Source organism: Lates calcarifer, unplaced genomic scaffold (genome assembly GCF_001640805.2).
Source record: "Lates calcarifer isolate ASB-BC8 unplaced genomic scaffold, TLL_Latcal_v3 scaffold_20_43, whole genome shotgun sequence".
NCBI lineage: Eukaryota > Metazoa > Chordata > Actinopteri > Centropomidae > Lates > Lates calcarifer.
Window position 1 is genome coordinate 367,337 of NW_026118149.1, and position 27,196 is coordinate 394,532.

The window sequence follows — 27,196 nt, forward strand, 5'->3', positions numbered from 1 at the left end:
ACAAAACATCTTGCAGAACCTCTGGATTATAAATTTACTTTCACTGTAAAATACGGTTATCCATCCATCCATCCATCCATCCATGCATCCATCCATCCATCCATCCATCCATCCATGCATCCATCCATCCATCCATCCATCCATGCATCCATCCACCCATCCATCCATGCATCCATGCATCCATGCATCCATCCATCCATCCATCCATCTATCCATCCATTTTCTCATGACATTCCAGACGTCCCTCTCCCCAGCAACATTTTCCAGCTCCTCCTAGGAGTTCCTGAGGTGTTCCCAGGCCAGATAGGACACGTAATCCCTCTAGAGACCCAGCTGGACATGCCTGGAAAACCTTCGAAGGAAGGTGTCTAGGAGGCATCCTAATCAGATGCCAGCAGAATGTCAGTTCCCAGCTTCTCACCCTGTCTCTAATGCTGAGCCCAGACACTCGATGGAGGAAACTCTTTTCAGCAGCTTGCATCTGTAATCCGGTTCTTTCAGTCACTACCCAAAGGTCATGACCATAGGTAAAATGCCAGATTCAGCTTCTGACTCAGCTCCCTTTTCAGCACAGCAGACTGCTACAAAATACGCATTACTGCTGATGCTTCTCCAATCTGCCTGTTGATCTCCCATTTCATCCTACCCTCACTTGTGAACAAAATCCTGAAACAATGAAACTCATTCGCTTGTGGCAGCAACTGACCCCCCAAATCCAGAGGGAGTAATGGACCCTTTATCCAGCCTTTTTACCATGGCCTCAGAGGAGGTGCTGACCCTGTCCCAGTGTGCGCTTGAGGTCATAGTCTGATGAAGCCAACAGAGCCACCTAATCTGCAAAGGGTAGAGATGCAATTCTGAGTTTCCCAAACTGGACACTTCTCAGCTTGGCTGATCAAGATCTGTCCATGGATATCACAAACAGAACTAGAGACAAGGAACAACCTTCTCCAAGTCCACAAAACTTATGCAGACTGGATGATCAAGCAATCAGTCAGAGCCTACTGCTGTCTGTTGTCTCAAAAATTCTGCTTGTCACAAAAGTCCTTAATACAGTCCTTCGCAGATTTATTACTGCACTCCTGTAACACCATCACAATGGACAGTTCCAAAACATGACATTGATGCAGTTGAACCAGAGAGATCATCTTTTTAATTTTACACATTTTTCTTTCTTTTTAAAAACCTGGTGCCTACATTACCCACTATGCAACTCAACTACCAAAAGCTGGGTGTTAGATTATGGAGGTTGATGATATGGATACCAGAGCCTGCAGCAGAGCTAAGGGGGGACCACAGGGGTCTGGTAAGTTCACCTCTCTAACTCCACACCCCCAGAGTACTTTACTTTTCTAACTTGGAGTCTTCAACCTGACCAGTCTTGACTCAGGTGACATCACCTGAGGACATTTATCAGACTTCACACAGTTCCTTCAGAGACACTAATGGTTTCTTACTACTGTTTAGTCATTTAAAGTCATATTCCCCAACACCTGAAAACAAACTGTAGTGTAAGATCTGTGGAGTTCCCCATTAATTTGTCTTATCAGGTTTGCATGAAACCAGAAAGACTCAAAACAACATTAGATTGAAGGTAAACAAATAAAGGAATAATCTGTCAATCAATTACAAATAAACAGAAAAGGCTGTTTTTACTGACTTAGAAGCAATAAACACAACCAAATGAAAATTACCTCAAGAACAAAAAACTCAATGACCTGTAATGTGGTGTGACACTTAGAAGATAAGAATAATTTAACACTGTGTGGATCTGAATTTGTTTGATTTTTTTGTGAACTACTGATCTAATCTACTGATTGATGATGTTAATGATCGTGTCTGGACTCACCGAGCTTTTCTACAGTTCCTCACAGCTGGGATCAGTCTCCGTCGTCCCTCCCCTGTTGTGTTGTACTTCTCCAGGTCCAGCTCATCCAGAACCTCCTCTGACATCTGCAGCATGTAGGCCAGAGCTGAACACTGGATCACAGAGAGTTCCTTCTCTGATCTGTTCTCTGACTTCAGGAACTCTTGGATCTCCTGATGAACTGAGTGGTCGTTCATCTCCATCAGACAGTGGAAGATGTTGATGCTTCTGTCAGGGGAGACACTGTACATGTCCATCTCTTTCAGGTTGTTGATGACTCTCTGGATGATTTCTGGACTGTTCTCTGTATGACCTAGCAGGTCTCCTAAGACTCTCTGGTTGGACTCCAGAGAGAGGCCATGAAGGAAGCGAACAAACAGGTCCAGGTGGCCATTTTTGCTCCTCAGGGATTTTTTTACTGCTCTCCTCAGGAAGTCATCCAGGGTTGAAACAACATATTTTTTTCCCAGAAACTTCTTCAGTACCTGTGTCTTCCTGTTGGTGAAACAGTGGAACATGTAGACTGCAGCCAGAAACTCCTGAACGCTCAGATGAACAAAGCAGTAGACTGTTTTCTGGAAGATCACACTCTCTCTTTTGAAGATCTCTGTACAAACTCCTGAGTACACCAAGGCCTCTGTCACATCAAGACCACACTGCTCCAGGTCTTCTTGGTAGAACATGATGTTTCCTTTCTCCAGATGTTCAAACGCCAGCCTCCCCAGCTTCAGAAGAACTTCCCTGTCAGCCTCCGTCAGCTCCTGTGGACTCATCTCATGTCCCACACCATACTTATCTTTCTTCCTCTTTGTCTGAACCAGCAGGAAGTGTGAGTACAGGTCAGTCATGGTCTTGGGCAACTCTCCTCTCTGCTCTGTAGTCAACATGTGCTCCAGAACTGTAGCAGTGATCCAGCAGAAGACTGGGACTCGACACATGATGTGGAGGCTCCTGGAGGTCTTGATGTGTGAGATGGTTCTGTTGGACAGCTCTTCATCACTGGATCTCCTCCTGAAGTACTCCTCCTTCTGTGGGTCAGTGAAGCCTCGTACTTCTGTTACCCTGTCAACACATGAAGGAGGGATCTGATTGGCCACTGCAGGTCTGGAAGTTATCCAGACCAGAGCCGAGGGAAGCAGATTCCCCTGGATGAGGTTTGTCAGCAGCTCGTTGACTGATGACTTCTGTGTGACGTCAGACACAACCTTCCTGTTGTTGAAATCCAGTGAAAGTCTGCTTTCATCCAGGCCGTCAAAGATGAACAGAACTTTACAGACAGCCAGCTTCTCTGCTGTGACCTTCTGTAATGTTGGATGGAAAACATGGAGCAGCGTGAGAAGACTGTACTGCTCATCTCTGATCAGGTTCAGCTCTCTGAACGAAAGCAGAACCAGCAGACTGACATCTTGGTTTTCCAAGCCCTCTGCCCAGTCCAGAGTGAACTTCTGCACTGAGAAGGTTTTTCCAACACCAGCGACGCCGTTGGTCAGAACCACTCTGATGTGTCTCTGTTGGTCAGGTAAGGCTTTAAAGATGTCCTGGCACCTGATTGGAGTGTCATGGAGGGTCTTCTTCTTGGAAGCTGTCTCCAGCTGCCTCACCTCATGTTGGGTATTAACCTCTTCACTCTGTCCCTCTGTGATGTAGAGCTCAGTGTAGATCCTGTTGAGGAGGGTTCTACTTCCTGTTCCATCAGTTCCTTCAGTCACACGTTCACATCTCCTCCTCAGACTGATCTTATGTTCATCTAAAACCTCCTGCAGACCACTATCTGCTGAAAGACAACAAACACTGTCAGACTAAAGACAATCTGACAATTTGATGATTCTTTTCATCAGCTACAGAAAAACAAGCAGAGAAAAGCTTTTTCATGTTGTGCTCTTTAGAATAATCTTAAATGTCAGAGCTGTGTGATAGAACAAATGACTCTGTAGAAAACAACAAGTCCTGCTTTCAGAAATGATGACATTAGCAGACAGATGTTCAGTCTTACTTTGTACAGTTCTGGTCTGACTGGCTGTCTGCAGTCCAGGTCTTGATCTGGATCTTTGTCCACACTGAGGACAGGAGGAGTCTCCTGATGGACCAGACTGGTCCCAGTATGAGGTGATGCACTGTCTGCAGAACCAGTGTCCACAGCTGGTAGAGACTGGATCCTTCAGGACATCCTGACACAGATCACAGCAGGACACCTGCTCCTCCACAGGAACATGACTCGTCTTCTTCTCTCTGGACATCAACACATTTAACAAAGAACCTGTCTCAGATTATTTTAGCAATATGATTTTAAGAACATTGTCTTGATAACTGGACAGTAAATCACTTACTGACCAATTGTTAAACCATTCTCCAAAACAGCAACTGATCATAGCTTAGCAAGAGTAACTAAATCAGGCCTGTGAAGCTTTGAATTTCTCCAGATTGTTAAGGAGAATTACTTGCCATTTAAATATTTATATGGTCGTGTCTGTTCTATCACAAGAGCCAAGTGTAAGAAACAAATTAAACAGTGTGGTTGTGTGCTTTATACACGTGTTTGTTACATGTACAAATAAATCTTTACCACAAATCTTCAAAGTGAATTGACTGCACTGAACCACCACTGTCACTGACAGAATCAGTAGCTTTTATCAGTGGCTCCGCTGCCATTGAGGAAATACATTCCTGACAAGTGAAAATATGTCAAACAGCTGAGAACAGCTGTTATCTCAGATCACGAGGCCCTAGTGTGCATCAACTGATGAGTAAGGTACAGGCACAGTAAAGTGCAAATGACAAAAAAAGAGTTGTTTCCTCTTCAGGGAATATTGTTTGCCTTGTTTACCTAACAGACAGTGACTTGTATGACCAATGGAGCCAAATTGCTCATATCCAGTCTGTTTTGCTCAAAGTAGAAACAGTGTCTTACTTTATGTCTGAGGATCCTGGTTCATTTTTGAAGTCTGGACATTTTTCGTCAGACTGGTCACTCTTCATAGACACATAGCTAGATGATTGAGACTGTGCTCCGACTTCCTCTTCTTCCACACAATCACTCATTTTCTGAACTTCAGTCAGTCTGAAAGGTAAACCAGTAATGCTGACTGTGAACTCAGAAACACAAGAGGACAAACAAGTTTGTTGAAAAGTGATAATGTGAGACTGACAGAACAGGAAGTAACACATGCACAAAAAGCGTTTATAGTATGAGTCAACCACTTCATAAAATCAACAGATCTTTGTTTCCTTTTACACCTCACACAGAGTCAGAGAGTTGGACAGCACTCACCTTGTTTTCCTCCTCCTGATCTGTCAACTGTAAAACTTTAGCGTCAGTGTTCCCTCCCTGTATTTAATGTACCTGGTTTACCTAACCCAAGCTCCTCCTCTCTCCTATTCCTGTAAATCACATGACTAGACTTGAGGAAGTGTGTGCATGACACACATCAGCTTCTCTCATCTTGAATGCCACAAATATGAATGTAAAGGATTAGAGGTGATTTTCTGCTAAAGTCTTGTGAGTGAAAGAACTGAAGCACACTGTCACTTTACTCACTTCATTCAACTGCAGTCCTCAGACTTTCATCAAGAAAAATAAATATAGATTAACATAACTGGTACTATATATAAAAAATGTTACTGTTGGTACAAAGACTTTCTGTTGCAGGAAGACACTGTTCTCTGTGTTACAATAATCATGATGCTGAAAAACCATCATCATAATCAAAAATTTCATCACTGGGGTTTATTTAGTATTTTGTTTCTAGCTGCCGTTAACCAACACCATTTCCCATCAACTGGACTGAATGTGAACTACATCAGGCTGTGACTGATGACATTTCACAAAAACAAACAAGGAGGCAGACTAAGAAAAACCTCTTGTTATCTTAATGCATATCGTTATAGCTAACTAAAGCTATTTATTTTAGTTAGTTAGCAGCTAAATAAAGCTAGTTATCTTAGGTAAAACAAACAGTGGTGGAGGAAGTATTCACATCATTAATTTGAGTATCAAAATCACTCCATTCCAAGTTAAAGTATTGAAACTTCAGTTAAAGTTCAGAAGCATCAAAATGATTAAAGTTAAATTTTAATCTGAAAAGTAACTGAAGCTGTTAAATAAATGTAGTGGAGTGAAGAATACAATATATATTTCTGAAATGTAGTGGAGTAGAAGTAAAGTACAATAAATGGGGTGTATTGGTGTACTGTCAGGTACTTGTACTCTACCTGAGTACTTCCTGCACCTACAGGTCACTGAAGGACAAAAGTACTGGAAATCACTGCAAATTCAACAGATGGGACCGTTTACACTAAGATTAATGAGCTCTATGAGTCTGTATAGACTTTGTTAGACTGTGGAGATTTACATTACATGACAAGTTAGATGAGTTAACATCAGGATGTATGATTTTTCTATTGATACAAACTATTATCAGATTATACAATTATATAAAGAAAAACAAAAGTATACAGTCACATAATCTGACAAGGAGAAGAAAATACTTTGGATAAACTTCAGGGATTAAATGAAACCAGTCACACCTGCATACGTACATACACATGGTGTCTACCAATAGAGAAGGAAGAGAGAGCTCTAAAGGCTTAGTCTGAATGTCAGCCATTAAACAACACCACCGCCTACTGTCCAAAACACTTCATTACAGCCAGGATCAGAGGAATTATCATGGATAAAAGTGCTAATGTTAGTGTTTTTATTAGTAAAATATGCAGAGTAACTAGAAGATAAATGTAGACCACTGAAAAGTCCAGTGCTTCCAATGAGGTGGAGTAGAAAATAGCATACAATTAAAATACTGGTAAAGGGTTAGGGTTGGTGTTGAATGACGTTTGCTGGTTTATGAGAAAATTTTTATGCACTTTATTATTTGTTATGTTTTCACATAAAATGTGAACTTGGCTGAGCTGACGGCAGCAGATGCCACAGATCTGATGATTTAAAAAAAAGTTTTCATTAAAATGCAGAAACATTTCAGGATTGCACTTTCTTCAGAATTATTCTAATGTTATAAGATTCTATCTGTAGGAAAACTTGTTTTAATGTTAGAAGTGGTAGAAGTTGCCAAAATAAAAAATGTTTAGATTCTTTAAGACTGTAAACATGATGATGATGAATCTGCATGATAAATGTTTTCGACACCTGCTGAGCTGTGCTGCCTACAGGGCTGGACCGTAACAGTGCCACCTACAGATCCACAGAAAAGGAAAGTATTTAAAGGCATAACAGTGATTAGAATGACATCAGTAGTAAAAGGCACAAATAACAACAATGAATAGCAAAGATACAATACAAGGAATTATCAAAATATGCAGAAATTAAAACAGAGAATAGAATAAGACTAGAGTAACATCAATGTATAAAAATAAAGGAAATAAAAACTACTATAATACCAAGACCACTAACAGCAACCAAAGGCAATTGAAAACATGTGCATCCTGAGTTTTGTCTTTAAAGTGTCAGTGGAGGGAGAACATTTGATTAAGAGCAGAAACGTTATTCCAAAGCTTAGCTTACAAAGCTGCCACAGCAAAGACACAATCTCTTTGACCCACAAACCTCAGTTTTGGAACAGTTAAATATATCTGTTCTGAGGAGCTAAGAGGCCTAGACCAGATAAAGACGACTAGAGTGATGTGTCATTTCACTATGGTGTCATCCACAAACTTTAGGATGAAGTTATCCTTGTGGGAGGTCAAACAGTCGTGGGCAAACAGGGTGTAGAGGATGGGGCTGAGGACACATTCCTGTGGCGTGCCTGTGCTTTCATTTTTTTGTAAACTTAAACACTCCAAAAACCTGTTATTTAAAGGCATAGCAATGACTGAAATGACGTCAGTGGTAAAATGTACAAGTACTAGTAAAAAGCACAAACAACAACAATCAATGGCAAAGGTAAAACACAAGGCAACATTAAAATATGTGTATGAATGTAAAAGAGAAAACAGAATAAAACAATGTATGAAAATACAAAAATCTACAAAAATAAGAAATATAAACTAAAATACTAAGGTCACTAAGAGGAACCAAAGGTCACTGAAAACATGTATGTCCTGAGTTTTGTCTGCAAAGTATCAGTGGAGGGAAAATGTTTGATTGAGAGCTGAAGAGTTATTCCAAAGCTTTGGAACTGCCACCACAAACACAAAATAGAGCTGGAGTAGATTCTGAGATGTATGGGGGTGGCAGCCCATTCATGGTCTTAAAAACAGAAGAACTTCAGTCCTGTTTTTGTTGGTAGCCAGTGCAGGGATGCTAGCACCAGTGTAATGCCTCTTTTACCAGTCAGGAGTCTCATTGCAGCCACCTGAATGAGCTGCAGACCAGATAAAGAGGACTAGAGATACCCAGGTACAGTGAGCTGCAGTAATTAAGGAGATGAATGTGATGTAACAGTCTAAATATTGTTAAGAGAGAGGATGGACTTCAGTTTAGCTGAACACAGCAACCTGTCACCACAGAGCTGATCAAGTTATCAAAGTTCAGTCTGAATATGGGTATGAATGTTTGATGGCTCTAAGTGACTGATTTTACTCCAAGAACAATCACCTCTGTCTCACTGTCAGACAACTGAGGACAGTTATTTTCCATCCGAGGAGGTAATTAAGGATGGATGTGACAGAGCTGGATTCAATAGAAGGTATATTTGTGTCTGTGTAGCAGTGAATGGAGGATAGAGTCTAAAGGGAGAACATACAAATCAGATAAAATGGAGCCCTGAGAAACTCCACAAGTGATTGAGGCAGAAGAGAGAGACCATCTGAGGGTAGAGCCCTGGATGGATCACATCCATAGAATGTGGAGCATTGAATTGTGGGTCTGTTAGCAGACAGTTGTACACATGTTGAACGCTGCCTTTTTATTTCCATTGTGGAATTTATGAGGGCTCTGTATAGTGAATAAATTTACACACACAAATAAAATGGTGGACTGTAAATGCAGTGCACTTTATAGTGAATGGAAGTTCTGTTGGGTCACAGTGTGAGGCCTTTTTTCCAAACTTGAGTGAATCACTTTAAGGATCAGTGTCCACTTATTAAAAACACAAACGTTAATAACACAACTTCTCATTTAAAGATTAGTAATGAATGTAAACAGAGTTTTCTCCACTCCACAGTTTCTGGTCTTTGGTTCATCTTAATCTGAGCACTCTGGAGATGCATGGATCCACCCTACAGAGAGCATCAATCAGAACTGAACTGGCCTCAGTTCCTTTTCTTCGCACTGTGTCGATCAAGTCTCGAGCTTTGTCTGCTCTGATTTTTGCCCTCACTGACTGCATTTCTTCATCATTGACAACACCACGCTCAAGAAGATTATCCAGAAGCTGGTCTAGAACAGATTCAGACACTCTGCTAATAAACTGTGTCCGAACTAAGAGCAGCCTGTCCTCTGATGGGAGGCTGTCCTCTGATGGGAGGCTGTCCTCTGATGGGAGAGTTCTTTGTACAGTTTCCCCTCTTAGACCTGGAAGGAAACCAAGGAAAAGACTTTTGTTCAATAACCAACAATCTGCTCTGTAAATCACTTGTCCTGTGTTCAGAAACCAAAAGTGAGAAAAGTTAATTTAATATACTTTGGTTTGCCTCTTGTTTCTTACAGCGTAACGTCAGCATTGTCTTTGGTCAACAAAACTCCAAACTGTTGATTGTGCATGAGCTATCTAGAACCAGTGTTTTGGACTGACAACCACAGATCTGGCCACTTTTCTCTAACAGCTGTAAACTTACATCTCAGATAGCCCAGAATCCCACAATGTAAAGACACATTTAAATGCATCCATACAGTCAACATCTGTGATGGGGGCAGAGCTTAGACTCCAAATATCAACCTTGGTTTGTTAATGTTTGATGGTTAAGTTCCCATTTATAAAAACATATAACCATATAACTCAAAGTTCCTCAAAATTCCCAAGATGCTGCATGACAAATGGGAACACAGAAAAGTCAAGGTTTTTGCTCAGTTAATGTGGTGAAAACATGGCTGCAGATGACATAACGCCTAAATGAAGAGTGATACATAATGGAGCCAATGTGAAGATCCGTGAACATGCATAACAGCTTCACATACACACAGTCTATTCTATTCTGACATGAGGTGTAGTGCTGCTGCAGGAGGGTGAAGCCTTTACCTGTCAGATGGATACTACGTTTCCAGATTTCTGACTTGTCCTGGTCTTGGACCATCACAGTGACTCTCTCTGGGTTTGAAGTCAGGAAAACTTCAAAGGTTGGAAAGTAATTTGGTCCATAATTTGAGCGAAACTGCTCACACTGAAAACCAGAGGAAAAGCATCATTAACAAAACTGTTCTAAAATGCTTATCTGGCGCTTTTTTTCGTGAACTGTCAATCTATTTTCAACATTCAACCTAAACTGTGTTCATGATCATGTTGTTAATAACTATTAGAAGTGTGCGAGACTGCACTCACCTCAGGCTGTATTTCTAAGTCCTCGGGTTCACAGTGGACACTGTAACTTTGATCAATAGCCAGACGACAGTTAGAAGAGACCATGATGTGTTCAGCACGTCTTTGTTGAGCCTCAACCTTCAGTAGCAGAACATTTAAAATCTGATGTTAATTCTCAAAGAGTCAAGTCAGTGTTATTGATCACTTTAATAAGGATATCCAAAATTTAAAAAATATAAAATTAAAATTGATTCTGAACTTTAGAGAGGCCAGTACAGGAGAGTATAAGGTTATCTGTAAAATATCTATGTGTTTCATTTTGGACTCATTTAGTCACTGTTTACGCCACCTGGTGGGAGTATCAGCAATGACACTGGCAGACAGAGGAAAACCAGAGCAGTGTGAAGGTTTCCAGTCCAGATGTTCAGTTTCAGAAATTCTCAGCATGAGAAGGTTTGATAAAATTTTAGGTTTATGATAAACACATATGACAGACAGCTTTACCTCTGACAGAGGGATGTTGTTCTGCAGCAGAAATACATCAAGTACTCTGGGCCCTCTGCTTGGGGGACGGAGGAACAGCAGAACATGGCTCTCCACTGGCAGTGTGATGTTCAGAAATCTTTTAAAGATATCCCAGACCAGTCCAAAGACAGAGAGGTGAGGGACCTTCACCACCACATGAGTGTCTGTGATCTCCTGAGGCTCCAAGATGCTCAGTCCATCATCAGAGATGTGGACGACAGACAGCAGGCCTTTAACCTGCAACGCTTTTAAAACACAGAGCTGTTAAAACACAGAGCTGTTAAACTGTGTTTTACTGCTGACAGGTTCATACCTTCATTTCTTAACATTTGAGTTCAGAGAGTTCAAATTAATCTTTTGTCATTAACTCTGAATCATCACAAGGATGTGCAGGTTTGCCTCCATCCTTTACCTGTTGTATGTTATTTCCTGTCCCATATTTGATCTGTCTGGATGTGCACATTTAGTGTTTTGAACAAACTCCATTACAATTTCCTGTCTTTGTTTTGAATTGTACTGAACACAGTTATTTTACAAACTGCTACACGTTCATAAAGATCTTTCCAATTTTACTGACTAACTTTTAAACATTCATTTACCATCCTTAGTTTCACAGTGTGGGAGGTGGAGCTCACAGACAGCAGCCTCAGGACACTGGATACTGAACAGAGGCCCTGCAGGTGTCTTGCCAGCTGATTGGAGGAGGCTCTCATCCCATTGGACGGTCCTGTAGAACAGCTCTGCCTCCTTATCCACAACAAACACCAGTCCAGTTGAAGAACACCCAAACCCACCTGGACCAGGACACCTAAACCTGCAGGACACAGATGGCAGAATGACCACAACCAACCTGTGAAACCTTGAGATGAAACCACTATAGTGAAAAGAAGTGGACATATTCTGGACATGAGCAGGAATTCCTTGCTGACTTTATTGTCACCACAAACTGGTGTGGAATAACAAATGGAAAATACAATGGACAAACATTCTCAGCTCAGTTTATCCCCACTACAGACAGTAGGCCTGTATCTTAAGTCCTGCAGTGTTACCATCATCTGTAGATCAGTGGAACAGTGTGAAACCATTGGTAGGACTGTTTGTCACCCATGTACATGTGAGTCCCTGTGCTCATGTACAACACAACAAAATAAGGATCAACACATGAAAAAACTGCTCCATGGCGCTTCTAAAGGTCAGGGAACTGTTGAATTGAACATCACTAAGGTCTATATCCAAGGCTGTTCAGTGACAATCAAAGATCGGTTCAAGACCATGAAAACCTCAGTGTAAAATGGAAGCACAGTAATAGTAGTAACAGAATGAACAGGTGCCCAATCTGATTAGAACTTCCAAATGTGCAGCATGAGTTTTGGACAATGGGTACCATTGGTTTAGTTGACATGAGTCTTGAGAGAAAGATCTTGGCAAGTTTGATGAATCAGACCTGCAGACAGAGGTAATCACAAAATCACCACTGACCAAGCTACACTTCATCCAGGGGCCTGAAGGAATTGTCCAAAACTCTTTGCTGTGCCTGTGGAGGCTCCTGTGAGCAGTCTGGAGATGTAGAATAGTAGAATACCAGAGAATTGTAGAAAGGGTTCGGAGCAAAAAGGAGGACTTCAAGAACATCAATTAATTTTGTATAATAGCCCAAACTTATAGTGTGGCAAGTGTGGGCAACAGTAACATGTGATTCACCATTTGCTGAACCTTCACACCATGGGATCCAACTTAACAACACCGTGGAACCCTTGATCACACCCTGAGATGCTGCTCCAAGGCAGTGGTAGAGGGGGATGTACCAACACGACAACATGATCCTGTCCTGAAGGTCATTTCTAAAACCATCAGTGCAACAAGTGATGGGAGGAAGCAGGCCCACCCCTCCCAGCACAAATTCATCTTTATCAGAGCTGGGAAACAAACAACACCCTATAGAGGGGACTGGCAGCAGATTTGGAGAGACAGGTTAAGTTCCTCTTCCACCCTGAGATTAGACATCATTCTATGGTCTGAATTCACCAGACAAATCACATTGATGAACCTAAGAAGATTGTTTGGCCCAGGCCTTTGAAAAGCTAGTGGACGTCTTTATTATTACTGGACCCTGGAAGTTTGTGCATGAAGTTCAAACCATCAAAAGACACAACAGAGCTGTTGAAGCCGACCAGCAGCTGTGATCCAGCTGTGCTGTTGTCATGAGACACTGATGTTGCTTCAGATGACAGTTCAGAGAAAAGGACTAATTTCTCTAAAAACATGTTTTCCTCGATTCTTCTCTCCTTGTCACCATGTCTTTCTCTGTCTCTCCTTGTGCCTTTGAGGGGAATGTGGGTAATGGACCCAAAGAAGGGTTTAAATCACATGTAAATGTACAAACAAGGAAAGTTGTGGGGGGAAAAAAGGAATTTTAACTTAAACAGTGTGAAGTGATTTTATTGTGTGATTACCTGTATGAGACTTGTGCAGAGTCAGTTTGCAGTTCAGGTCTGAAGCTTGATGGAGGCTGGGATTCAGAAAGAAACAACATCAGTTAGTTGACGACCAAAAAACAACCTGAGTTCAGTGAAACAAACAAATATTCTGACACGTGAGAAACTGAAGTCTGAGAGCACTAACAGTCATTGTAATTATTTACAGATTACATATCAGATTGTGCAGTCTGTGAAGAAAGGCTACTGAGGATTATACCATGGAAAAATACATCAGGCTTTTAACTTCAGTGTTTCAAAAGGTGTAAAAGACGTGAAATCACTGATTTAAACAGTAAAAAAGTGAAAAGTAAGAAAGGGAAAAAGAGATCCACAGATCAGATACATATTTTCCAAAGTTAGAGATGTTAAGTACAAAATTCTCCCTCTGTGTTTCCCTGGAAAGAGTTTCCTTGTGGAGCTGTGGTGGAGGGAGCAGCACACAGAGAGATTTTTATACGAAGAGAACTGTAACTTTGGAAGGGTTAAACCAAGCGACAGTTTCTAACAGATATTCTGACATTCATGTTTTCAGACTACAGAACAGATCAACCTGCAGACAGAAAGTCAGATTGTTGATCGGTCAAGTGATTGATCAGGATCATGACCTCAAACTGACTGAAATTTGTTAGGATTCTAAAATCCTCAAGACAAATTTAGGTTACACTGTACACTTCCTGTATTCAGGAAGTGTTTTTTTTAATTGTAAAACTTCTCCTCTCTCACACAATGCAAAAATCTAGACAGTAGTTGTCTTAGCATTTTGATCCAAAGAGGCACTTTATACATTGCTCTTTCTCCACCTGTACAAAGGAATGAAGACATCCACAGCTACAGCAGATATCTGTTCAGTTCTTTGAATATTTGTTTACTATTGCCTACTGTGTGTTGAGCCCTTAAATCTGTTCAGAATATCAGGATCCAGTGATTTTTTTTCTCACCTTCAGCTTTATGTTGTCCTCAGAGACATCCGGCTTCTTTATGTTGTTCTCAGAGACATCCGGCGTCTTTATGTTGTCCTCAGAGATATCTGGCTTCTTTATATCGTCCTCAGAGACATCTGGCATTTTTATGTCGTCCTCAGAGACATCTGGCTTCTTTATGTCGTCCTCAGAGACATCTGGCTTCTTTGTGCTGTTCTCTGGGGCATCTGGCTTTGTGTCATTTTGGTCTAGTTTGACATCAGAGACACCTGATGGGAGCAGAAGACGCAGAGGACTAAGCTTTAACCAGCACACAGTCGTTCTTAATCTCTCTATGATCAGAGTTCAATCAAGTGGTGTGTGGTGTAGTCTTTCCTGAAAAACTGCAGTATTGAACTATTTTGATAATGCAGCTCTGCTGACAGACAGAGTCTGTTAATGTTCCTCCAGATCCAGGTGATCATGTGGTCCATACTGCTGTCAGCTGACTCATTAATATGCTCAGAAACTCTGTCCATCAGATTCAGGACCGGCTCAGACTTTAAGGATCCAGATTCCCTCAAAACAAACAGCCTATAGTTCTTTACGAAAAGAGCTCAGACCAAACTGTCATTTCTAAATGTTTTGGTGATGAAATGATCAAATGCTCAGTTTACAGTCAGATGTTACTGATGACAGGTTGATGAACAGGAGACAGTGTTTCAGTACTCACAGGTTTTGTCTCTGGAAGCTCTGATCAACCTGCGATCGACCCTTTAAGAACAGACACAGAAAAAAGGTTTTATTAAACCTGACAGTGATGATCCCAGATCAGTCTCAGCTGAATATCAATAAGTCCTGTATCAATAAGTCTGATCAGTGGGGTTAGTCAATTAACTTTGTGATCACGTTTAACAATCTAGCTCCTCTGCGTCTCTGTTCCCAGAGCAGACAAAGAGCTCATTTACAAACTTTACAAACTTCTCTAACTCTAATATATGATAATAAGCAATAAGGACAAAAAATGACAGACATGTCAACATATTGTAGAAACCTCTTACAGGCTATCTGATTCAAGTACAGTAGATATGGTATGTATCTTAACAGTTTGCTAACGTACATGGGGCGGCTGTGGCTCAGGAGGAGGAGTCGCCCACCAGTCAGTGGTTCGATTCCTGGCTCCTCCAGTCCACATGCCGAAGTATCCTTGGGCAAAATACTGAACCCCAAGATGCCTCCGATGTTTGTCATCGGTGTGTGAATGTGTATGTCTGTGCTAGAAAGCACTATTGTATAGAGGTGCTGTATGAATGTGTGTGAATGGGGTGAATGTGATCTGTAGTGTGAAGCGCTTTGAGTGGTCGAAAAGACTAGAAAAGCGCTATATAAGTACAGTCCATTTACCATGAAAGAGACCTGATAAAATCTAAAAAATGCTCTCCCGATATTCCTCTATGTCCTAAGCTAAACTAATACTTTCAGACGATGCTGTCAAAGGCATAAAGGGATGGACAGCAGCAAATGGTTCTTGAGACCATTCAGCAAAAGTTCAACTGTATACTGAGACTAGAAGAAAACTAAAAGTCCCAGGAGGGGGCAGTAATTCACCAAACACTAACTACAATACTGATGAGAGCAGCATGGACTGACTCCAACTACTGACCAAAGAGTCTCCAGTCTACAGTCTGGACTCTCCACAAGATCACACAGCTCCTTCACATCTGAGCCCTGCAGGCTGTTTCCACTCAGCTCCAGATCTCTCAGATGGGAGGGGTTGGACTTCAGAGCTGAGACCAGAGAATCACAGCTGATCCTTGACAAGCTGCAGTCCCACAATCTGAACAAAAAATAAAACATGTAGATCAAATCTCAAACTCAATTAAGAATGTCTTTATTGTCATTCAAAACTACACTGGACAGTGCACAATTGAACAAAATTTCATTGCATCTGGTTACCTTTTAACAGCAATGAATTAATAAACTAAACAATATATATAAAGATAAATTATATATGAAGAATAGAGATATTAAAAAATATGATTGTACAGAACATACGTATATTGCACACATAAACTATATTATCGCATATAATAAAAAGTTTTGTCTAAAATGAGTAATTAAATGTTACTGTGGATCATCATAATGTCAGCCTTCTACAGACATCATCCAAATGTCAGCTCAACATTCAGACACCTGTTCATGTCAACACTGATTCAGAACCTGCTGCTGACCTCAGTCAGTCTCTAACTACAGGATCAATATCACATCGGACACGTTGGACTATGGTCAGTCTGTCTTCTGGTTGCTGGTTGCTTTGGTTTTCATTTTCTGTTTCCTATAACAATAATGTAATCACTAGAAAACAGAAACTATTTTTCATACTCTGAGATAGCAGTGAGCTTACTGGCACACTGGTAATCCTACATTTATCACTCTCATCTTGTAAATGATGAGAGTGATAAATGTAGGATTACCAGTGTGCCAGACAGTGCTGCTTTAGCCCTAATGTAAAATGTCTCTGGAATCCTACTCTGATATCATTTTACACACAGAAAAAGAGGCTGTCATCTGCAAAACCTTATTTTGATGTGCATGTTTTGTGCTATAACAGTACTAGTGCTTGGAGTGGCAAAAAACATGACACACAAGATTCAAATTACAGCAATAAATTCTCATGTTTTATTACAGAATTGAATATGATTCAGTGAAACCTTAAATAACATGACGTCACCAAATAAGTCCCTTTTAATATAACCACTTCCATAACAGAAAATTATAAGTCTCAAATGATATTACACCACTCATAATTTTTTATCATATTTCAAACATAATTTTTAAAAAAATCCTTCAGAGCTTTGCTGAAATTTTCAACAGAACTCTGTTAAGGACAACCCCAACTATACCTATGTGAACTTCTGAGTTATTTTACGGTCTTCAACAAGACTTCAAAGAATCATTAGCACATTTTATCCTGGGCTAAGGCAGTTCTGTCTACTATGTAAAAGATATAAGATCTCCAACAGTAACAGACAGTGAACTGACCTCAGAGTCTCCAGTCTACAGTCTGGACTCTGCAGAAAACCACACAGCTCTTTCACTCCTGAATCATGAAGGTTGTTTCCACTCAGGTCCAGTTCTCTCAGATGGGAGGGGTTGGACTTCAGAGCTGAGGCCAGAGAAGAACAGCTGATCTTTGACAACCAGCAGTTCTTCAACCTGAATAAAGAATAAAACATGTCAATCAAATCATTGATAATCAATCAGATCTGTCCTAATCAATAATGTTTTGTCTAAAATGAGTAGTGACTTTGTCCTTTGGTTATCAAATATTAGTTCTCTGTGTCATACCTCGATCTGATGGTCCACCATTCCTTGTACTAACCCCCAGCCAGTCTCCACAATTCCCCTCACACACCTGCCTGCTTGTCCCTTGCATTCATTGACCCTCACTGTCCCTTCATCCTTCCTCCTTATTTTCATTAACATTTCTCACCCCAACCAGTCGAGGCAGATGGCCACCCACCCTGAGTCTGGTTCTGCTCGAGGTTTCTGCCTCTTAAAGGAAGTTTTCCTCTCCACTGTCACCTAATGCTGCTCATGGTGGGAACTGGTGGGTCACTCTCTGTAAAAATAATAATCTAAAGAGTACAGTCTAGACCTGCTCTATATGAAAAGTGCCTTGAGATTACTTCTGTTGTGATTTGGCGCCATGTAAATAAAATTGAATTGAAATGAATTAAAATCTTTTACCCACAAATCAGTTTCTGAGTCTGCTTTTGGGGGAACTGTAACAGAATAATCTGACCGCATGGACTCAGCAGATCAGATTCGTCAAACCCTACCCTCTTAAGGGGCTACTGTCGGACAACATGCCCAAGTTCTCTGTGAGGCTGTCAACACTTTGAGAGTCCTCACCACTGACATTTCTCAACAGCCAAATAAACCAGGTTCTCATCTGTCTCTCACTTCAGTCTCAGTACAAACCACTCCAGCCCCACTTTCCTGAGAACCATTCATCCATACCCCTGGAAGCAATTCCTGAGATTTGGAGGCTTTCAAATGGTTTCTTCCAGCAGCAGCCTATCACCTACTTTACAGACAAGTCACACATTTCTTTTACTGTGGGTTTTACAGTGGGATGCAGCTTTGTGGGAAAAGGAGTGTCCCATTTGTAGTTCCTAACCATTATTCATTGCCAAAATGAGACTTTTTCACCATCTAGTCCAGGGGGAGGAAGCAGCTAGCAAGTGGATGGGAGGATATTTTATTACAAGGTCCATGCATCCTCTCACCAGTCACTATCTGGCCTGCTGTGACCACTGCCCCTTCCCAGTTGTCCATGGTCAAACATTGCAGTGGATTTTGTTACTGCTTTGGCCCATCAGAAGGTAACAGAACCATATTTACCGTTGTTGACCAACTTTCCAAGGCTGTTCACTTTGTGCCTTTCCCTAAGTTACCTTCTACCACAGACACTGTGGACCTCTGTCACATTTCAGACTCCATGGAATCCCTCTGGATATTGTGTGTGACTAGGGCACACAGTTCTCCTCTGTTCTTCTCTGACTTTCATTGGCACAGCTCATGTCCTCATGTTGAACAATGGCAACTACAGACTCCAAAGGTGTCTGAAAGCTTACAAGCAAGCCTAGGTATCTTATGCCTGCACTAATGAAGCAATGGAACACACCCAAAAAAGTATTGTAATTTAAACATAATGAAACCGAAATGTATGGAAATGCCCCTAAATTAAAGTCTGGAATGTAACTTTAAGCTTGTCTTATTGGTTTCATTTTAAAATTTAACCTGTGGAGCAGAGGGTCAAGATATAAGATCTCCAACAGTAACAGACAGTGAACTGACCTCAGAGTCTCCAGTCTACAGTCTGGACTCTGCAGAAAACCACACAGCTCCTTCACTCCTGAATCATACAGATCACTGATACTCAGGTCCAGTTCTCTCAGATGGGAGGGGTTGGACTTCAGAGCTGAGGCCAGAGAAGAACAGCTGATCTCTGACAACCAGCAGAACTTTAACCTGAATCAAGAATAAAAGATGTGAGTTTAGGAGACAAAGTTCCTGCTTGAAACCATTCAATGTTTCATCATCTATTCAGAGCTGAAGAAGGTTTAGAATTAACAAGTTCTCAGCTCTCATTAATATTAATGACAACATGCTGCTGCTTCAATAAAGACGTAGTGACTTCAGCTCTTAAACTCTGCAGCTCCACCACAGGCTCCATCTATACAAACTCAGGCTGTGCAGACACATTTATCTGAGATTCAACTAAAGATCCTCAAGTTTTCAAAGAGAACAAACATATCAGACTGAACTTTGGAGAAATGTCAACACATTTATAGAAATATATATCAAATTAACTGGTTTATGGAACGACAGAGACAAAAAAAACCTGCTGAACTGAGTTCAGATTTTTCACATGGTAAAACTTCCTTAAAGTGTTGAAACAAACAGAAACAGATAAAAGTGTTGGAACAATCAGTTATTGATTATAGATTTGTTATTGTCTGACAGATTCAATGTGTTTTTCTTGTTATTTTAAAAACTCATGAGGTGAAATTTGAAGAGAAACAGTCACTGGACTAAACCACAGAAGAAGATAACTGATTTTACCATTAAGATCCTCAGGGTGGATCAGTATAATATGACCTGGATGTCTGCAGGTTAGAGTCAACACAACTTTCACATCATATTCATCTCAGCACAGAAATAAAATATGGAGTCTGACCTCAGAGTCTCCAGTCTACAGTCTGGACTCTGCAGAAAACCACACAGCTCCTTCACTCCTGAATCCTGCAGCTTGTTTCCACCCAGGTCCAGTTCTCTCAGATGGGAGGGGTTGGACTTCAGAGCTGAGACCAGAGAAGAACAGCTGATCCCTGACAAACTGCAGCCCTCCAATCTGAACAAAGAATAAAATATATGAGTTTAGGAAACAAAGTTTATGTAAATCATGTAAACATGTAGATCTAATCACTGATAATCCAATCAAATATGTCCAAATCAATGAGCTTTTCTCTAAAATGAGTAGAGTGACCACTGTCGCCTTGTGCTGCTCATGGTGGGAATAGTTGAGTCTCTGTAATTATAATAATCTAAAGAGTACAGCATAGACCTGCTCTATATGAAAAGTGCCTTGAGATAACTTTTGTTGTGATTTGGCGCTATACAAATAAAACTGACTTGATTTAACTCAGTCTGTACCAAGAGTTGGGTGAAGCAGCACGACCTGGAAAAAGATGCAACACAGTCAGAGAAGGAGAGTTGGTCAACAAACATGACACCCAGGTTTCTCATGACCTTGTGCTGTGGTGAGAGATGAAGAGGAGAGTTTGATGTTGATATTGTGATGGAGAGATTGACAACAGAACCAATTCAGTGGAGTGCCTGCTCTTAAAGCCCAACTGATCTGGATCAAGGAGGTCGTTGCGTTAGAGGAATTCTGCTCTTATGATAAGAATGGAAGTAACAAAACAGGGTGATAGATCTTGACTTGAGCAGGGTCGAGTGAAGGCTTTTTGAGCAGAGGTGTTACCTGAAGCCTGTGAAGCATTTATCACATCTGAGATTACTGGCACACTGGTGTGAGATATGACCCAGAAGAGGTTGGTGGAAATGGGATCCAACATGTAAAACCAGTGAGCTCCTTTAAAGTTTTCCTCCTTAACACATTTAATGAATAAATTCAACTTGATGAAAAAATAGGATTTTCACATCTGTGTGTCAAAAACACATACACAATTTTATCAAATAGACATTAGTCCTGACATTCCACTGAAATTAACATAAATGACTTTTCTCTTCAGTTTCTTTGTCCAAATATTAGCTGTGAGAATCTTCTGTTTGTTGTTGTGATAAAAATTGACTTTGACCAACGATCAATGACCAATTTTCTACAGTGTATTTAGAAAACATTAGTCCTCTGACTGGGAGAAATACCAGTGTGTGAGTTGTGAAGGTTTGATTGAAGTGAACAGACATTATTCATGACAACTGACTGAAATGAACTGAACCTGAAGGAATAATTCTCAGTGTGAGATCAGAACAACTGACAATATGGAACAACCACTATTTAAAATGTCATTCATTCTAAATGAATGGATTCAAGTTCTGTGTGAAGATAAATGAGGTTCAGTTGTGGATTAAAGATATAAGATCTCCAACAGTAACAGACAGTGAACTGACCTCAGAGTCTCCAGTCTACAGTCTGGACTCTGCAGAAAACCACACAGCTCCTTCACTCCTGAATCCTGCAGGTTGTTGTTACTCAGCTCCAGATGTCTCAGATGGGAGGGGTTGGACTTCAGAGCTGAGGCCAGAGAAGAACAGCTGATCTCTGACAAACTGCAGGACTCCAACCTGAATAAAGAATAAAAGATGTGAGTTTTGGAAACAAAGTTCCTGCTTGAAACCATTCAATGTTTAGGTGTTGAAACAAACAGACACAGATAAAAGTGATGGAACCATCAGTTAGATTCTGTTGTGTTCTGTTGTTCTTTTAAAAACGCATGAGATGAAATTTGAAGAGAAACAGTCGCTGGACTAAACCACAGAAGAAGAAAACTGACTTTACCATTAAAATCCCCGGAGTGGATCAGTATAATATGAGCCTGATGTCTGCAGGTTAGAGTCAACACAACTTTCACATCATAATCATCTCAGCACAGAAATAAAATATGGAGTCTCACCCCAGAGTCTCCAGTCTACAGTCTGGACTCTGCAGAAAACCACACAGCTCCTTCACTCCTGAATCCTGCAGCTTGTTGTTACTCAGGTCCAGTTCTCTCAGATGGGAGGGGTTGGACTTCAGAGCTGAGACCAGAGAAGAACAGCTGATCTCTGACAAACTGCACTCATACAACCTGAATAAAGAATAAAAGATGTAAATCAAATCATTGATAATCAATCAGATCTGTCCTAATCAATGATGTTTAGTCTAAAATGAGTAGAGTGACTTTGTCCTTCTGTTATTGTGGATCATCATAATGTCAGCTTTCTACAGTCATCATCCAAATGTCAGCTCAACATTCATACACCTGTTCATGTCAACACTGATTCAGAACCTGCTGCTGACCTCAGTCAGTCTCTAACTACAGGATCAATATCACATCAGACACATTGGACTAAAAACTTCCTACAATACTAGCATCCAACATTACAGAATAGATCAGCTTTCTTGCATTTTTCCTCAAAGAAGTCATTTGAAAGGACATTTAATCATTTCAATATCTACTCTAATTTGAGATGTTATATATAGAGTAGTGGTTTGATTCAGATGTTAAGTGGTTCTGACTTTTGCAAGATCAAGGTGGTTTTGAGTATCCATGGCTTTGATTATTTTGCTGGGGCAGATATTGTTTCTGCTCTTTGGTAGGCCAATATGTTTGAGAGGGGTGTGTGGCTGAACCACACAGCGTGCCACCAGGAGATCCTTCCAGCTCCAAGGGGAAGGATTTAGTGCTGATGGTGGTGTGCTCTGCCTTCTTAACACAGGATTGTCTTTGCTTCATGAATCCCATCAGTGACTACTGTTACCAGGGTGGAGTTTTTGGACAAAGAGGGATTTGAAGTTTAGGTTTTTCACCATCACAGGTTCAACTCAGGAGCCAAAGTATGCCTGAAAAGGATGATGGTAATATTACGGGGGAGGTTCTTTTCTTCCCTGATTACCTGATATTGCAGTGGTTAAGCCTGTCTGTGAGGTGTAGTCAGAAAACTCTCTTTCTAATGCCTGGGAGAGCAGGTTAGTTCCCTCTGCCATGGTCAGGTTGGCGCTCAATGAATTTGCTGACATTGTGACTAGGAGTCACCTTGATTAAGTAAATCCTTGCATGTGGGAACTTCCTATGTAGAAGCTGATGTCCTTTAAGTAGGTCATCATATCATGAGGGCCATCAGGAGTGGGTTCAAAGTGTGATATACTAAGCACAAACTTATATAAGTCTCCGTCTTAGGAACCCTGAGAAGTATGTGTGCCAGATAAGATTGTGGAAGGGAAGTCATCAAAACCAGATCTAGAGGGGTTCTGCTGGCCCTTAGAGGGTCCTGCATGAGAGATGAGAAGAATTGTGATGGCACGCTTCCCCTAAAAAGTAGATTGTCTGTTCTTTCCTCTTGGAAAATTTTACCAGTTGTCGAGTTCTATCTATCTATCTACAGCTAACAGTTCTACTTTTTTAAAATCTTACATTTGAAGGCACTGTAATGTCTCTGCTAATGATGGCTTGTTCCTCTTCCTTTCTTTGTCTTAGGCAAAACAAATTCACCTTGTGTGAAGATAAATTAAGGTCATCTGTGGATTAAAGATACAGTGAACTGACCTCAGAGTCTCCAGTCTACAGTCTGGACTCTGCAGAAAACCACACAGCTCCTTCACTCCTGAATCCTGCAGCTTGTTGTTACTCAGGTCCAGTTCTCTCAGATGGGAGGGGTTGGACTTCAGAGCTGAGACCAGAGAAGAACAGCTGATCTCTGTCAAACTGCAGTTCTTCAACCTGAATAAAGAATAAAAGATGTGAGTTTAGGAGACAAAGTTCCTGCTTGAAACTATTCAATGTTTCATCATCTGTTCAGAGCTGAAGAAGGTTTAGAATGAACAAGTTTAGAAACTGGAAACTCCAAACACCTGAACCAACAGGATGCAGGTTAAAAACAGTTAGAGACACAAAGAGAAAAACAGCTCTCATTAATATTAATGACAATATGCTGCTGCTTCAATAAAGACGTAGTGACTTCAGCTTTGCAAGTCAGCTCCAGTCAGTGAACTGACCTCAGAGTCTCCAGTCTACAGTTTGGACTCTCCAGTCCAGTGGACAGTATCTTCACTCCTGAATTTTTCAGAACCCAGTTGTCACTTAGGTCCAGATCTCTCAGATGGGAGGGGTTGGACTTCAGAGCTGAGGCCAGGACTTCACAGTGAATCCCTGAGAGTCCACAGTTATTAAATCTGTGAATAGAGAAAATATAAAATGTGTTAAAATAAGATCAAATTTATATTGTAATAAAATAAACTCAGTGTATATGACAACACAACATGATCAACATCTGGTCTTCACATCTGTGGTTCAGCTCATCTCATCTTATTGTGTTTGACATGAAACAATAATTCTCATCACTCTCTCTCAGACCTGCAGACTTTTAATGGGAATCTTTGTTTTGCAGATGAAGGGAGGGAAAATGACGTCACCTTTATGTTTCCATTATGTGATTTGATCTCAGAGTCAGAATGAAGCCATCTGGTTTAGAAAAACATTTTGATTGTCCACTGTTTTCAAACTGACTCCAGAACATTTCTGATGAGTTCAGCTCAGAGAACAATTCAATAGAATCTCTGTTTGCTGCATGGTTTTCATATCATGTCATCAGAAGAACAGGACATTGACCTTTGGTGTGAATAAGAAGACTGAATTCTGAAGAAGACTGAAAAAATCTGAGGTAACAGTGACCTTTGGCTTTTGACCTTTGACATCCAAAATCAGTTCATCTTTCAGTCCAAGTGAATGTTAGTCCCAAATTTGAAGAAATTTGCTTGAGGTGTTGCTGAGGTATCGTGTCCATGATAATGGGAGTGACAACCTGAAAACATAATGCCTCCAGCCAAGACTGTTGTCAGAATAAAAATAATCGCTGGGGACAGGGATAATGTTGTTAAATTACATTACTGAGTCACTTCACTCATTTGATGACTTTTCTCTACTTGTGCAACTGTTACATCTTGTTTCAACATTAACCATCATTAGTCTTTGTTGTTCCCACAGTAGCTGCTGCACAGCTAAACTTACACACTCACTTCAATGTTGAGAATTAAACAATGTAAAGTAGCATCTTTAATGTGAGTTAGGGTTTTGTTTCATTTGGATTAAAAGGGGGTTGAGGCGTCTCCTAACATCCTCCACATGCTCATTGTGACCTTGCAGAATCTCCTCATTATAAATTTAATTTTTGCTTTCATTGTTTGCCATCCATCCATCCATCCATTTTCCTCATCTTATTCACAGTTGGTTTGAATAATGGCAACAGGCTAAGCAAGGTATTCCAGATGTCCCCCTCCCCAGCAACATTTTCCCGCTACTCCTGGGGGATCCTAAGGAGTTCCCAGGACAGATGGGGTATGTAATCCCTCTAGTGAGTTCTGGGGCTACCCCAGGGTCTCATTCCAGTTGGATGTTCCTGGAAAACCTCCAAAGCAAGGCACCAAGGAGACATGCTATTCAGATGCCCAAACTACCTCAACCGGCCCCTTTCAATGCAAAGGAGCAGCAGCTCTACTCTGAGCTCCCTCCTGATGTCGCAGCTCCTCACCCTGTCTCTAAGGCTGAGTCCAGATACCCTATGAGGAAACTCATTTCAGCTTATATCTGTGGTCCTGTTCTTTTGGTCACTACCCACTGCTTATGACCGTGGGTGAGTGTTGGAATCAAAGTCAAAAGTCAAAGTCAACTTTATTGTCAAACCTGCTATATGTTTGTATAGTGGTAATGTGGACGTTTGTATAACGTCCACATTACATTAATGTGGACGTTTGTATAACGTCCACATTACTGCTGATGCTGTATCAATCTGCCTGTCAATCTCCCACTCCATCCTGCCTTCACTCGTAAGATACTTAAATTCCTTCTCTTGGTGCAGCAACTCATCAACTGGAAAGAGCAGAGATACAATTCTGAGGTTCACCAGTTCACCTCAACTGTGAGATCCTGTCCATGAATATCACAAACAGGATCAGAGACAAAGGACAACCTTGGCAGAGTCCAACACCCACTGAAAGCATGACTTTGTGGCATATGAATACAGCCCTCACTTTTCTTATACAAAGACTGGATGGGTCATTTCAATTCCTGCAGTACCCCCCTCAGGGGATACAGTTGTAAGCCTTCACCAAGTCCACAAAACACATGCAGATTGGATGGTCAAACTCCCATGACCCCCTCGGCACTCCTGAAAGAGCTGTTTCAGTGTTCCACAGCCAGGGAGGAATCCATGTTGAATCTGAGGTTCGACAATCAGTTGAAGCCTACTGCTGTGTGTTGTCAAATAATTGTGCTCATTAGAAAAACCTAAATACAGTCCTCCACAGATTTAACATGGTGTTGTTGTACCACTGCCAAAATGGACAGTTAAAAACTTTAAATTGATGCAGCAGAACCAGAATCATCTTTTTTATTCCACACATTGTTCTTTCTTTTAAAAATCTAGAGCCCACATTACCCACATTGCAACGGTTGGGTGTTAGATTAGGATGAGTTATGCTTATTGGTGCTACTGTATCCTGGAGCCTGCAGCAGAGATGAGGAGAGGGTTACAGCGTTACTTTTTTGGTGTAGCCTTCAGACCTGACTGACGCTGATTAATTACAGAACAGGTTTTCTTACTGACAGGGATTCTGAATCACAACAAACTGAAAATCACCCCCAGAAAACAGAAAGCTAAGAAAAATGAGAATAATTTAATACTGTGTGTATCTGAATTTGTCTGAACTACTGATCTAATCTACTGATTGATAATGTTAAAATGTCTGGACTCACCGAGCCTTTCTGCAGTTCCTCACAGCTGGGATCAGTCTTTGTCGTCCCTCTGCTGTTGTGTTGTACTTCTCCAGGTCCAAATCATCCAGAACCTCCTCTGACATCTGCAGCATGTAGGCCAGAGCTGAGCACTGGTACAAAGAGAGTTTCTTCTCTGATCTGTTCTCTGACTTCAGGAACTCTTGGATCTCCTGATGGACTGAGTGGTCGTTCATCTCCATCAGACAGTGGAAGATGTTGATGCTTCTGTCAGGAGATATACCATATATGTTCATCTCCTTTAGGTTGTTGATGACTCTCTGGATGATTTCTGGACTGTTCTCTGTCCGACCCAGCAGACCTCCTAAGACTCTCTGGTTGGACTCCAGAGAGAGGCCATGAAGGAAGCGAACTAACAGATCCAGGTGGCCATTTTCACTTTGAAGGGATTTTTTTACTGCTTCCATCAGGAAGACATCCAGAGTTGAATGAACATATT

General features: G+C 41.0%; 2 protein-coding genes across 9 annotated transcripts in view; both read right to left on the reverse strand.

Annotated features, from left to right (window-relative positions):
- The window catches only part of LOC108894779 (protein NLRC3), a 45,017-nt gene that overhangs the window by 14,651 nt on the left and 3,170 nt on the right, over positions 1-27,196 (reverse strand). For 4 of the 8 annotated variants that reach the window (XM_051069504.1, XM_051069502.1, XM_051069501.1 and 1 more), the window contains exons 1-4: positions 5,136-5,247; positions 4,776-4,925; positions 3,861-4,096; positions 1,850-3,641 (exon numbers count right to left, since the gene is read on the reverse strand). In XM_051069504.1, the coding sequence (XP_050925461.1) occupies positions 1,850-3,641; positions 3,861-4,096; positions 4,776-4,906 (2,159 nt within the window). In that variant the 5' untranslated portion in view covers positions 4,907-4,925; positions 5,136-5,247. Of the gene's footprint in view, positions 1-1,849; positions 3,642-3,860; positions 4,097-4,775; positions 4,951-5,135; positions 5,248-27,196 lie in introns of those variants that run through there. The other 4 variants (XM_051069503.1, XM_051069500.1, XM_051069498.1 and 1 more) reach the window with 3 other exon arrangements.
- The window catches only part of LOC108894770 (uncharacterized), a 32,668-nt gene continuing 14,223 nt past the window's right edge, over positions 8,752-27,196 (reverse strand). The window contains exons 8-11 of the mRNA XM_051069457.1: positions 10,780-11,045; positions 10,297-10,413; positions 9,997-10,138; positions 8,752-9,332 (exon numbers count right to left, since the gene is read on the reverse strand). Coding sequence (XP_050925414.1) covers positions 8,998-9,332; positions 9,997-10,138; positions 10,297-10,413; positions 10,780-11,045 — 860 coding nt within the window. The 3' untranslated portion in view covers positions 8,752-8,997. The remainder of the gene's footprint in view (positions 9,333-9,996; positions 10,139-10,296; positions 10,414-10,779; positions 11,046-27,196) is intronic.